The sequence below is a fragment of the Papio anubis genome, chromosome 16 (genome assembly GCF_008728515.1).
Source record: "Papio anubis isolate 15944 chromosome 16, Panubis1.0, whole genome shotgun sequence".
Taxonomy (NCBI): Eukaryota; Metazoa; Chordata; class Mammalia; order Primates; family Cercopithecidae; genus Papio; species Papio anubis.
In genome coordinates this window covers 54,680,020-54,693,399 of record NC_044991.1, presented here as the reverse complement: position 1 = coordinate 54,693,399, position 13,380 = coordinate 54,680,020, and the positions used below count along the sequence as shown (strand labels likewise).

Sequence of the window (13,380 nt, the reverse complement as noted above, 5' to 3'; positions counted from 1 at the left end):
CTCAAAAAAAAAAAAAAAGGAAAAAGAAAAAGATAATTGGAAGATGCTTGGCTTAAATGAATGACAAATTCAGCCTCTCTGGTCTGGTCATCAAAGAAACACCAATTAAATAATATGGTGCCATTGCCACCAAGTTAGCTAAGTCATCAATGGGCGTGATACTTAATTAACTTCTCTGGTTGCTGACACCCTCCTCGACCCCCAGCCGCGGAAATCCATGCCTAGTTCCACCATTCAGAGCCTCTACTGGGGCTGCCGCGAAAATTGGACCGGTTGGGGTAACATCTAACCTGGGGTCCCCCGAAAGCGCCCGTCAGTTCCGCTTGGGGGCCCCACTGCCCTCCCACCTCCTAAGCCGGGCGCTCCGCCTGCGAATGACGTTTTGCTGCTGCTCAGCGCAGCCACTTGCGGGGGCGGGGAGGCTGCGGGGTCAGAGGCGCCTGGAGGGAGCGAATCCTGGCCCACCGCCTGCCCAACCGCGTGACCTTGAACGAATTAATGAACTTCACGCCTCAACGTCCAGGTCTGTAAAATGGGGTATCTAACGCAGACCGCACAGCCCAGCTGTGTTTAGCAAACTTCCGGGAGCCGGTTGGAGCCTCTCCCCGTCCCTAGCGGTGATACCAGGTGACGATATGCCGCGGGGGGTCCTGCGGAGGCCACCCTAGGGCGTTGCTGCTGCCTTTGGGAGTATGGAGCTCCAAACCATGTCGCGACAGGAGGATTTCGGGAGGCCTGGATCCTCGCGCCAGGGGGATGTGCGAGGGTATGGGATGATTTCTAATTCCTCCGGCCCACCCAAAGCCTAGATATCCAGCCTCCGCGCCTCTCGCCCTGAGGGCCCCGCCCTCAATCCCGCCCTCCTCTAACCCGCTACCCCATTGGTGGCGTCCGGCGGCGCGGCCGCTGTTATTTTTCGAATATATAAGGAGGTGGAAGTGGCAGCTGCAACTAGAGGCTTCCCAGGCTGGTGCCTGAGCCCCGCGTCCCTCGCCCCCGCCCTCCCCGCATCCCTCTCCTCCCTCGCGCCTGGCCCTGTGGCTCTTCCTCCCCCCCCCCCCCCCCCCCCCCCCCCCTCCGCGCCCGCTGCCTCCCTCGGCCCAGCCAGCTGTGCCGGCGTTTGTTGGCTACCTTGCGCCCGGCCCTCCAGCCAGCTTTCTGCCGGCCCCGCAGCGATGGAGGTGCCCCAGCCGGAGCCCGCGCCAGGCTCGGCTCTCAGTCCAGCATGCGTGCGCGGTGGCGCCCAGCGTCCCGGCCACCTCCCGGGCCTCCTGCTGGGATCTCATGGCCTCCTGGTGTCTCCGGTGCGCGCGACCGCTTCCTCGCCGGTCACCACCCTCACCCAGACCATGCATGACCTCGCCGGGCTCGGCAGGTAGGACACCCCAAGGAGGCTGGATATGGGGGTGAGAGGCCCGGTCTGGAGTCCTGGGCCTCCTGGAGAACCGGGCATGGTATTCGAATCCAGGAGGTGGAGTCCGGGGGAGGCATCCTGGGCAGTGGAGAGGTACGCCCTTGTCCCTTCACAGGGGCCCAGGACATGGGAGGTGAGACCTGGGCTGTGCCCCCCACACCCTCCAGGTGACCTGCTCTCAGTCTACACAAGCCTCTCCAAGTCTTTCCCCTCACTCCCTCCTCCCTCATTGTGCCTCCACCACGCTGCCTCCACTCCCTCCTCCCTCATTGTGCCTCCACCACGCTGCCTCCCTAATCTCTGCCCAGATGGCCACCATTTTGCTCCAGGATGGGATTCCCAAGCCTGGAGAGGGAACTTGAGGGTGGCAGAGCCGTAGGGCACTCACACATCCATACCCCCGCTCCCTCCACCCCAATTCTGCCCCCAGAATTAAGGCAATTAATTAAACACTGATCCTGCTCCCTAAGTGCAAGGGGAGAGCTGGGTTGTTCCAGTAGGAGAACCTGGTCTTGGTCCATCCTTCAGGAAGAATCCTGGAAAGGTGGGGGTCTGACAGTTTAGGGGAAGGCTCTCCGGGGCGTCTCGGCTAGACCACCAACCCCTAGGCTGGTCTCCATCCAGGCCACCTTGCTCACACCCTGGGCTCACCTTCCCCTGCACCTGGGAGGACCTTTCCTAAACCAGTCAACCAAGAGAAGCCCCTTTAGGACCGCTGTAGAATGAACCTGCCTTGAGCTGAGAAGAGGGCCGGCCCTCAGGGCCATTGCTTTCCCGCTGTAGCATTTCGCTCAGTTCTTTTCTCAGTGAGGGAGTGGGAACGTGGGCTAGCGAGGCCTTGAACCCCACCTTTCTCCTTTCCCGGGTCCCTGCTCCTTTCCCAGCGAAACCCCAAAGAGTCAGGTAGGGACCCTGCTCTTCCGCAGCCACAGCCGCCTGACGCGCCTATCCCTGTCTCGACGGGCATCTGAATCCTCCCTGTCGTCAGATTCCTCCGAATCTTCTGATGCAGGTGAGGCCCAGGGGAGCCTGGGGAGATCTGCCAGTGCCAGGAGAGTTTGTGGGGGCTGCCTGGGCCTCTCGATTTCCCTGCCGATCAAACTAACATCCTCCCCACAACCTGGTGGGCCCAGGAGCCTTTCCCCCACCCTCCACAGAGATGGGAGGAAGACACACCTCATGTGGGGCTCACCACACCCAATGTGGACTGGCTGAGTGGATGAGAGGGTGGGGCCCTCTACGCTAGATGAGATCTTACCTGTGTAAAACCACACACCAAAGTTCCTAAACCACAGCCCTACCTGGGAAGCACCCAGGGCTGAGTTGGTCTTGAGAACATTCTTAGTCTATAACCTCTTCTTTAAAAATCTGTTGTCTCTTCTAGAACAAATTGTTTGAAATCAGTTCAAGAAAAATGCTTAGCGAGCATTGTGGTTTAAAGACACATATAAAGAAATTTCCATAGTAAACAGGGAGTGGCATCCTGTACCATTTGGGAGACGATGTGTAAGCTCTCAGGGTCCATGATTGGGTTTTGTTTCATTTTCTAATGTGCCAAAGTCCAAACTAGAAACTTTTCTTTTTCTTTTTTTTTTCTTATTGGGACATGGTTGGGGAAAGTATACAGAAAGTGCCACTACTTTCAAACCAAGGTGCTCTGTCCCCTCAGGTCTCTGCATGGATTCCCCCAGCCCTGTGGACCCCCAGATGGCGGAGCAGACGTGAGTAGAGAAGGGAATGTCTACTACCAAGCAATCAGCACCTGCCTTTAAGAATCCTGGTTCTAGCATAAACTCACTGAGGAGGCCTGGGGAAACAGGCAGACCATGAGGTGGCTTCAGGATCCCCATGGCCGGGGGGCTCACTAACCTTCTCAGGCCTTGGGATTCTGCTCCCTGTCTCAGAGAAGGATCTGCTCTCATGGGAGCCAACCAAGAGTGGGCTCAGGGCCAGGGGTGGTGGGGACAGTGGCCATTGGGAGAGCAGATACTAGGCTACAGCCCATGTCTTGCAGGAATACAAGCCCAGCGTATGTCCCGTTTTTCTTTCTTGCCTATACCCTTTTTTTTCTGTGAAATATTACAATTTAAAAGTATGATCCAGTTAATTCAAACCTTTAACTCACTCTAGGCCAAACAAAACACAGTTGCCTGCAGATTGATTTGGCTCTTGGCCAATGAGCAACCTTTGACTTCGATGACACTTGACCCTCTGGCCAGCCCTAGCCTAGGCTCTTTGTGCAAGGGAATGGAGAGAGAGTTGGTGGGCTCTGGCCTGGACAGACACCTTCCCCTTGGCTGTGGGCATGGGTGGTGTCTTGCAGAGCACAGCTGTTCCTGTCCAGTTGTTAAAAGCCCAAGCAGCTGGGCAGCTGCCAGCCATTAGTAGGGACAGCTGGGCATCCCTAGCCTGTGCTGGGGACTGTGGCTTTGGGTTTAGGGTAGTGACTTGTCTTACCTCCCATTGCCTTTGATCAGACTACACTGGGCTGCAGATTGGTTCACAAACAGGAAATGGGGAGAGGATTGGGTGGGGTCGGGGGACTGCAGGTTGGTTTTGGTGGCAGTACAGAGCAGTCTTGCCCTACCCCCAAGGCCCATGTGCAAGCCAATGAAATTGGTCATCCCTGATGCCGGGTCGGCTGGTCACAGCAGCCCCCCCAGGGGGGCATCCCCCTCATACTTTATCCCTGAGTGGTTCCCTGCCTCACACCTGCTTTGACAGTTATACAGTTTCTCAGAAAGAAGCTGTGTGTGTGTGTAGATGCACAAAAGCTCTGCGTGGCAGGTGGTCTCCTGTAACACGGCTGGGGGGTGGGGCCTCAGAGGGAACATGTGTTGGAATCCCTTGCCTGCTGGCCTCTTCTAAGGCAGAAGGAGGGGGTGGGACAGAGGCTGGTCCTGGAAAATTCCATAAGAGGGAGGAGAGGATGTGGCCCTGCACGTTTGTCACTAGGGGGTCTGCTGTATCAGACTGGAGCTGATTGGGGGACCCCTAAAGCAGGCCCCAGTCCTGGGAGGACCGGGAGCCAGGCCAGCTCCTCACAGGGGAGAGGAAGCCTCGCCTTGTTGTCCAGGCCCTGGAGACACCCACATTGCTGGGTGCCCCTGGCCTATCACCATAGGATGGATGGATGCCTTTCCTGGCAGCCATATGGCCCCGCTGAGGTGATTTGCATACAGGTGGAAGGCCTGGTGCAGGCTGGCGAGACTGTTGCCTTGGTGACGCCTCCCTGACCCTGTGACCTGCCCCAGCTGTCTCTATCACTGCCATTCTCTGGGCTTTCTTTCATTCAGGGCAGCCTTTAAAATTCTAGGCTGCCTCTTATCTCCCCCCTCCCCAATACCTGGGCCCCCTGATGGTTGGGCGTTCTTCCTACCCAACCCCTTCCACTGGCTTGAGCCCTGGCCCTTGTCTTTGCCCTTATTCCCCCCTGGACTGAAGACCTGGTGCTGGGAACTGGGGGACTGGGGGCCTGGTGCTGGGGTGGGTGATGGGTGCGAAGGGAGGATAGGTTGCATGGGACCCTTCTCTGTCCTAGGTTTGAACAGGCCATCCAGGCAGCCAGCCGGGTCATTCGAAAGTAAGTGTTCCCGGACCTCTTCCATCTACCACGGGCTTTCCCCTAGGATGTATAGGGCTCCTGAAGGGCATGCTACATGCTCTCGGTCCCTGCCCTGCCTCTCCCAGCTCTCACCTGTCCCCATTTCCTCCTGTAGAGAGCAGTTTGCCATCAGACGCTTCCAGTCTATGCCGGTGAGTGTCTTTGAGGCCTGACTGAGGCTTAGACATGCTGGCCAGGCATGGGGTAGATAAGCAGGAGGCATCCAGGGATCACCTCCCAGCTGGGTGTCCCAGACAGGCTGTGGGAGATGGGGTTTCAGAGGTAGATAGGTAAGTGGGAGGAGCTGGAGGAGAGGTGGAGAAGGTAGGGCCTGGGCTGGTGCCGGAGTAATGCAGCCTTCATTCCTCTGCCTGCCGCCCTGCCTGGCTCTCTAGGTGAGGCTGCTGGGTCAAAGCCCTGTGCTTCGGAACATCACCAACTCCCAGGCGCCCGACGGCCAGAGGAAGAGCGAGGCGGGCGGTGGAGCTGCCAGCAGCTCTGGGGAAGACAAGGAGAACGTGCGCTTCTGGAAGACTGGGATGGGAGCTCTCCGGGGAGAGGAGGGGGCATGCTGGGGTGGTTTCCTGGCACGTGAGGACCCTCCTCTCCCATCTTGGCTGCAGGATGGGTTTGTCTTCAAGATGCCATGGAAGCCCACACATCCCAGCTCCACCCATGCTCTGGCAGAGTGGGCCAGCCGCAGGGAAGCCTTTGCCCAGAGGCCCAGCTCGGCCCCCGACCTGATGGTACATCCAGAGAGCTGACCCCTGGCAGGGGCCTGGGGAGGCAGCCTGAGGGAAGAGGAGGGTGGCCCTGAGCCCCTACTTTCCTCAGGATGATGGGGGTGGGAACTGTCCCCACCTCTAAGTCTGTGTCTGCCTGTCATGTGGACAGTGTCTCAGTCCTGAGCGGAAGATGGAAGTGGAGGAGCTCAGCCCCCTGGCCCGAGGTCGCTTCTCTCTCACCCCTGCAGAGGGGGATACCGAGGAAGATGATGGATTTGTGGACATCCTAGAGAGTGACTTAAAGGTAAACAGACTTGTCCCGCCAGGCCCCTACCTCCCCATCTCTGGGTTCACCCAAAAGAAGAGAGCTCTGAGCCCCTGTGGCAGGACCGTGACCTCGTTCCAGTGTCAGAAGAAGAATTTGAGGTAACCGAGTAACAGCCTAACCTCTGGCCAATCAGAGAAGAGCAGGTGGCTGGTGCCACAGTGGAGGGGAGATTGCGGAGGTGGGGGAGCGTCTCACCCCAACCTGGGGTTTGCCAGGGAAACAGGGAAGGCTGTGCTGGAGGATTCCGGGACTGGAGGGGTTTGGCCTATGCCTGTGGGTGTGACCCTATCCTTGCTAATCCGGCCTCAGGATGATGATGCAGTTCCCCCAGGCATGGAGAGTCTCATTAGCGCCCCACTGGTCAAGACCTTGCAAAAGGAAGAGGAACAGGTGGGCCTCTGGGGTGGCCCCTCCGAATTTGGAGGCATGGGGTCCATCCTACCCTCCAGTGGATTTGAGGGATGGGGTGGGGCCTGGGCACTCTGATTCCTAACCTGCTATCTCCACCAGGACCTGGTCATGTACAGCAAGTGCCAGCGGCTCTTCCGCTCTCCGTCCATGCCCTGCAGCGTGATCCGGCCCATCCTTAAGAGGCTGGAGCGGCCCCAGGACAGGGACACGCCCGTGCAGAATAAGCGGAGGCGGAGCGTGACCCCTCCTGAGGAGCAGCAGGAGCCTGAGGAGCCTGTGAGTGCCTTCCTCCTGGAGCCCACTTTTGCATGCACCTGGGTAGCCACCCCCTTGGCTAAGTTTGTGGCAGAGGGCAGGTGGCAGCCTGGGCATGGCAGAGAAAGGGGGTACCAGCCAGACAGGGCATTGAGGGGCAGCCCCACCCTGACCCTGGCCTCCATCTGACTCACTTTCTAGAAAGTCCGCGTCCTCCGCTCAAAATCACTGTGTCACGATGAGATTGAGAACCTCCTGGACAGTGACCACCGACAGCTGATTGGAGATTACTCTAAGGTACCTGCAGCAGCGAAGGGCCCCTTGGGGGCTTGACCTCTTACTGACTAGGGGTCCTCTAGCCTAGGGGCTGCTTGGGTTTCTCCCTTTCCCCAGAGCTCCCCTTTTCTTTGTCCTTTGTATCTTTTCATCCTTTGTTCTCATATAGACTCCTCCCTCTGGCCCTCCTTGTCTCCTGACTCCACCTCAAGTCAGTCCAGGCATCTGTTGCGTCTCCATCTTATTTCCAAGCTCATACCTAGCTTGGAACCCCGTCATGCCTCACGTTCGGGCTTGGCAGAGGGTAGGGAGCAGAGTGTAGAGTTCATCTCTTCCACTTCCCTTTTTCATTTCCCTTTCCCCTTGGAAGGTTGTTCCCTGAGTGTCAGACCCAAGAGGCCCTCTCAGTTGCTATGGGACCCAGAGCTGAATTTGAAGGCCAAAGCAGGTGTGGCCTCTGAGTTTGGGAATGAAACTTCATTCTTTCCAGGCTCCTGGTCTTACCAGTTTAACTTTTTCCTCTCTCCCGCATCCCTTCCCTTCCCTTCAGGCCTTCCTCCTACAGACGGTAGATGGAAAGCACCAAGACCTCAAGTACATCTCACCAGAAACGGTAAACAGCGTTGCGCCATTTTCTAGGCATATTTGGGACTGTAGCTCCGTTGTTGACCTTCCCTGGGGACAGGCTGTATGGGCTATGCCAGAGGACAGGCTAGGGCCACCTGCTGGCTGCCAGCCTGACCTTCTGGAACCAACCCCCATGACCTCCTACAGATGGTGGCTCTGTTGATGGGCAAGTTCAGCAACATCGTGGATAAGTTTGTGATTGTGGACTGCAGATACCCCTATGAGTATGAAGGCGGGCACATCAAGGTAAGGTGGGGCAATGGGCAGAGGCCCTGAAGATCCCACCTGGTTTAGGTCCTTGCTCTGCCAAGAGCAAGAATGGGTGGAGGACGGGTGCCCCCTCTTGTGGGGAGGGTTCCTACCAAGAGAAGGACAGGGACTGCAGGGGGAGGGGCCTGCCTCCTGGGCCCAGGGCTGTGCCTGACCTCTGGCTCCTCTGACAGACTGCGGTGAACTTGCCCCTGGAACGCGACGCCGAGAGCTTCCTGCTGCAGAGCCCCATCACACCCTGTAGCCTGGACAAGAGAGTCATCCTCATTTTCCACTGTGAATTCTCATCTGAGCGTGGGCCCCGCATGTGAGTCCCAGCTCCGCCCAGCCAGCTAGTGTCTGCCCCGGCCTTCCCTGCCCAGGCTCGCAGGTGCTGGCACCATTGCGATGGCCAGGGGTGCAAATCCGGGTTCTACTCTGTCCCATCTGATGGCCTAGAGCTGACCTCAGCCCCGCTTCACTGCACATGGTACCCACCTCCCATCTCCCTCACTGTCCTGCCTATCAAACCTCATGTCCACCCCCCATCCATTGCTGCCACCCTCAGAAAATCTAGTTCCAAGTCTCTAGCAGTGTCTTTCTCGAAATCTAAGGGCCCCATGTCAGTCCCCAGTGACACTGACCCTCCCCATGTTCAGTGCTGTTAGGTCTCCATTGGAACCTCCTCCACTGACATCCACAGCACCTGGGCCCTCCATGGCTGAGCTCCTTCTGTCCCTATTCCTGTTCTGCCTGGCCATCTGTCCTCCCACCCCTGCCTCCTTCTGGGTTGCCACTGGTCCATCAGACTGCTAGTGACTCCCCAGTCTGGCCTCACCCATGTGGTGGGAATCTGTACCCAGATGCCCCTTACAGAGTCACATCCCTGTGGCCCTCCCATCTTCTCCAGGCATCCCAGCATGTGGCACCCACCTCCACCCGGGCACCAGGCCTGGGCACTGGCTTCAGTCTTGGGTCCTCCTCCTCCCTTCTTCCCACCGCTGATCCTCACTGGGTCTTGTCCAGGAGTGGCCCGAATGGGTCCCTTGAATTTGGCCCACTTGTCTCCTTTCCTGCTTCTCCTTTCCTGGTCCAGGCACAGATATCTCTAACAAAGATGGTGCAACTGCTTTCTAGAAACAGAGAGCTCATCCCCTTGATTTTACCTTCTTCCTTCTACCTCCCCATCCTCTTCTGTAGCCAGACTAATCTAAAAAGTGTTCTTTTGGTTACATTCCTGTGCTCAAAGCCTTCTGTGGCTCCCCAAGGCCCTCAAAGGAGGGGACGTGGGGAATAGGTCCCATGATGTACAAGCCACTGCATGTCCCATTCTGACCACACCCTGCCCATGACGCCCCAGGTGCCGTTTCATCAGGGAACGAGACCGTGCTGTTAACGACTACCCCAGCCTCTACTACCCCGAGATGTATATCCTGAAAGGCGGCTACAAGGAGTTCTTCCCTCAGCACCCGGTAGCGTGGGTGGGGAAGGCCACAATCTGTGAGGGTTGGCTTGGCCAGGCTGGAGCCATGGGAGGGGGGTGGGAGGATTGGGTCCCTGTCAAACTTACCCATTCCACTGCATTGAACCCTCCTATCCTGCCCTAGAACTTCTGTGAACCCCAGGACTACCGGCCCATGAACCATGAGGCCTTCAAGGATGAGCTGAAGACCTTCCGCCTCAAGACTCGCAGCTGGGCTGGGGAGCGGAGCCGGCGGGAGCTCTGTAGCCGGCTGCAGGACCAGTGAGGGCCTGCATCAGTCCTGCTACCTCCCTTGCCTTTCCAGGCCTGAAGCCAGCTGCCCTATGGGCCTGCCAGGCTGAGGGCCTGCTGGAGGCCTCAGGTGCTGTCCATGGGAAGGATGGTGTGGGTGTCCTGCCTGTCTGCCCCAGCCCCAATTCCCTTGTGTCATCCCATCATTTTCCATATCCTGGTGCCCCCCACCCCTGGAAGAGCCCAGTCTGTTGAGTTAGTTAAGTTGGGTTAATACCAGCCTAAAGGCAGTATTTTGTGTCCTCAAGGAGCTTCTTGTTTTCTTGTTAGGGTTAACCCCTCATCTTCCTGTGTCCTGAAAAGCTCCTTTGTGTGTGTGTCAGCGGAGGCTGGGGGAGAGCTATGGTCCCTGAGGATGGGTCAGAGCTAACCTCCTTCCTGGCCTGGGAGTCAGCTCTCTGCCCTGTGTACTTCCCGGGCCAGGACTGCCCCTAACCTCTGTAGGAACCGTGGTATGTCTGCCATGTTGCCCCTTTCTCTTTTCCTCTTTCCTGTCCCACCATACAAGCACCTCCAGCCTAAACAGAAGTTCTTACTCTTTCCTATTTCAGTGTTACCTGTGTGCTTGGTCTGTTTGACTTTATACCCATCTCAGGACATTTCCATAGACTGTTTAGGTTCCCCTGTCAAATATCAGTTACTCAGTCCCAGTTTTGTTGCCCCAGAAAGGGATGTTATTATCCTTGGGGGCTCCCAGGGCAAGGGCTAAGGCCTGAATCGTGAGCCTGCTGGAAGCCCAGCCCCTACTGCTGTGAACCCTGGGGCCTGACTGGTCAGAACTTGCTGCTGTCTTGTTGCGGATGGACGGAAGGTTGGATGGATGGGTGGATGGCCGTAGATGGCCGTGGATGCACAGTGCCTTGCACACCCAAACCAGGTGGAAGCATTTTGGTGAGCATGACAGCCTGCAGCAGGAATATATGTGTGTCTATTTGTGTGGACAGAAATATTTACACTTAGGGTTTGGATCTATTCAAGAGGAACTATTCAAGTCACAGAAGCAGCTAAACCAAGGACTCAGCACCCTCTGGATTCGGAATCTCAAGATGGGGGCAGGGCTGTGCTTGAAGGCCCTGCTGAGTCATCTGTTAGGGCCTTGGTTCAATAAAGCACTGAGCAAGTTGAGAAACCAGCATTGTGTCCTGTGGGGCCCTGGGCAAGACCCTAGTACCCCGCCGGTGGCAGGATTGGGGTAGGGGACAGGTCAGCAGAGGCTGGAAGAGTTGCTGGAGAGGTGCCCTCATACTCTTGTCCCCTCTTCTTCCAATGTCTTCCATCTCTTGGGTGATGCTCCTGCCAGGACTTTGGATTCAATCCCTCCTTCCCCTCACCTGGCCTCCCAAGCACTTCTAGGCTTGCTCTTCCTAAACTTGGCACCGAAAGGCAAGAGTGACCTCATCACTCAAGGATCATTAATGGCTCCCCATTGTCCTCAGGAAAAACTTAAAGAACTCCTGGCAGCCAGGCGTAGTGACTCACGCCTGTAATCCCAGCACTTTGGGAGGCTGAGGTGGGCGGATCACAAAGTCAGGAGTTCGAGACCAGCCTGGCCAATATGGTGAAACCCCATCTCTACTAAAAATACAAAGATTAGCAAGGTGTGGTGGCACGCGCCTGTAGTCCCAGCTACTTGGGAGGCTGAGGCAGAAGAATCTCTTGAACCTGGGAGGCAGAGGTTGCAGTGAGCTGAGATCGTGCCACTGCACTCCAGCCTGGGCAACAGAACGAGATTCCATCTCAAAAAAAAATAACTCCTGGCATGGCCTTTTAAGATTTGGGCCCTTGCCAGCCTCATTCCCTCAAGAAAGTGGGAAAGAGCCAATCTGGGAGTACAGACCAAACCCAGATTTCTGAGGAAATTCTCCCTGAATACCACTGCAGGTGACCCTCCCCCCAGCACCACTCACACAAATGGGACCTGTGCGATGGGAGGGACTCCTTTGCATCTGTGTATATAAGATGCTGTCTTTGTCTGATACAGAGTGCACACATGTCAGGCGTGCTTACCACTTTCTGGGACAGTTCATCTATGTTGTGAAGTAGGTGATGCAATGATTATTCACCCCATTTTGCAGATGGGAAAATGGAGGCTATTTCCTATCAGAGCAGAAAAAGGGGACTCCAGATCCCCATGCTGAGTCTAAAGGACACCTGCCCTATCTCTAGCTTGTTCTCCCAAATTTCTTATGCCCAAGAGCTTGGTCTTCACTCCTGGTTCAGAGCCCTCTGCAAGAACACAATAGGTGGGAGTTATTGGGGTGTGGTTTTGGTCTTGGGGCTGGGCTGTGCTCAGGGAGGGAAGGGACCTCAAGGCTTCAGAAGTCCCCCCCCACCTAGCAGGCAGCGATAGAAAGGCGAACGTTTATTTGGTGAGAGGATTTGCCCCAGAAAAGGGGAAATAGTTGTGCAGACCCCTGAGAAAGGGAGATGGAGGAGGGGAGAGGATGGGCCCCGGGCACCATCATGCTGGCATGCCTGCTCCACCCTAAGTGCTTAGGGGGTCTTGTGAAGCCACCCTTCCTCCTGGTTTCACAGAGGAAAGCGGCTTCAGAAGCTCAGAGAAGGCACTCATTTGCCCCAGGTCACACAGAAGCAGCCATTTCAGCCTTCCCAGGAGTATCCCATCCCTCCTTAATCCCAGAACAGCCAGGCGGGTGGGGCTGGGCAACCTCACTTCTGCTGTGAGCATCCTCTTCCCACTCCGGGATCAGGCCACGTGGTGAGAAGGAAACATGGGCTGAGTGTCTACAATGCCCAGGCCTTGTGCCAAGTGCTGACGTCCTTGGCCACATGTGTTCCCATTGTAACTCACCATGGGAGTCTTAGCTGTAGCCATGGGATACTTAGTATGCTCTAGACACTTTTAGATATAATGTCTCCTAAGCCCACCCAGCAGGTATTCAGCTCCTTTTGCAGGAGAGATGGGGGGATTGGTCAAGCCAGGAGACAGCTCTTCCCTAAGAGAAGGCCCTGGTGCTGACATCTCTGCTGAGGAGGCAGGAGCCTGGGCCTGGGAAAGGGGGTGCTGTGGCCTTGCCTCTCAGTTTCTGACTCGGGACCCCCTCTGCCCTGGAAAGTTCAGGGAGAGAGGGGCAGGGGTGTCTTGTCTCCCTTCCTCCTCAGCAAGAGAAGCTGTAACTTTCTTCCTGGATGTGCTAAAGGGAAGTGGATCAGGCAGGAAGGCAGTTTAAAATCCCAGGCTGCCAGCCAGCTTTAAAAGTTGTTTAGCTTTGGCCTGGGTGGGGCAGGAATTCCAGCCTGCAGGAGTTCCGAGCAGCCACGTGCTGCCAGCTCACATGGTTAGAGAGCTGCATGGGGCTGGCATAAGCACAGACAGCCAGTGGGGGGAACAGTGGTGTCTGGAGGGAATGGGGAAGAATCTTCATCCACTTCAATGTCTGAATTGTTCAACTGGTAACTTTTGCCATGACAATTTTACAAATTAAGGTTTTCTTTTAAAATTGGGGAATAATCGACATTTCATCAAGGGCACAGATCTTCAGCGTGGAGCATAGACCCAAAGGACCACCACGAAGCTCATTATGTAGGACATTTCCATCAATTCGGGAGGCTCCCTCCCAGTTACCCTCACTCCAGAGGTAACTACTATTTTGACCTCTGTCAGTAATTTAGTTTTATCTGTTCACGAGCTTCCTATAAATGAAATTATACAGTGAGTACTCTTTTGTCTGGCTTCTTTCACCCAGCACAATGATT

General features: G+C 56.2%; 1 protein-coding gene across 7 annotated transcripts; it reads left to right on the top strand.

Annotated features, from left to right (window-relative positions):
* The first annotated feature begins 395 nt into the window (after nucleotides 1-395).
* CDC25B (cell division cycle 25B) lies at nucleotides 396-10,795 on the top strand. Of its 7 annotated transcripts, none has more exons than XM_017944969.3 (17): nucleotides 397-523; nucleotides 1,174-1,375; nucleotides 2,299-2,426; nucleotides 3,084-3,135; nucleotides 4,956-4,997; nucleotides 5,134-5,170; nucleotides 5,414-5,536; nucleotides 5,642-5,764; nucleotides 5,913-6,047; nucleotides 6,381-6,461; nucleotides 6,582-6,758; nucleotides 6,939-7,034; nucleotides 7,564-7,626; nucleotides 7,788-7,886; nucleotides 8,084-8,217; nucleotides 9,250-9,361; nucleotides 9,497-10,795. In XM_017944969.3, exons 1-17 carry the CDS (start codon nucleotides 499-501, stop codon nucleotides 9,635-9,637), a joined length of 1,770 nt encoding a protein of 589 aa, XP_017800458.2. In that variant the 5' UTR covers nucleotides 397-498; the 3' UTR covers nucleotides 9,638-10,795. The 7 variants fall into 7 exon arrangements, with proteins under 7 accessions (XP_017800456.2, XP_031512450.1, XP_017800458.2 ...); XM_021921199.1 differs by having other exon boundaries at nucleotides 398-523; nucleotides 2,341-2,426; XM_009216502.4 differs by having other exon boundaries at nucleotides 402-766; nucleotides 2,341-2,426.
* Nucleotides 10,796-13,380: the final 2,585 nt, after the last annotated feature.

Coding starts and splice junctions, on each gene's coding strand:
- CDC25B (XM_031656590.1), top strand. CDS start 499: ATGAACTTCACGCCTCAACGTCCAG. Junction 4,998..5,133: donor GCCAGCCGGGTCATTCGAAA/GTAAGTGTTCCC, acceptor TTCCTCCTGTAG/AGAGCAGTTTGCCATCAGAC. Junction 6,462..6,581: donor TGCAAAAGGAAGAGGAACAG/GTGGGCCTCTGG, acceptor TATCTCCACCAG/GACCTGGTCATGTACAGCAA.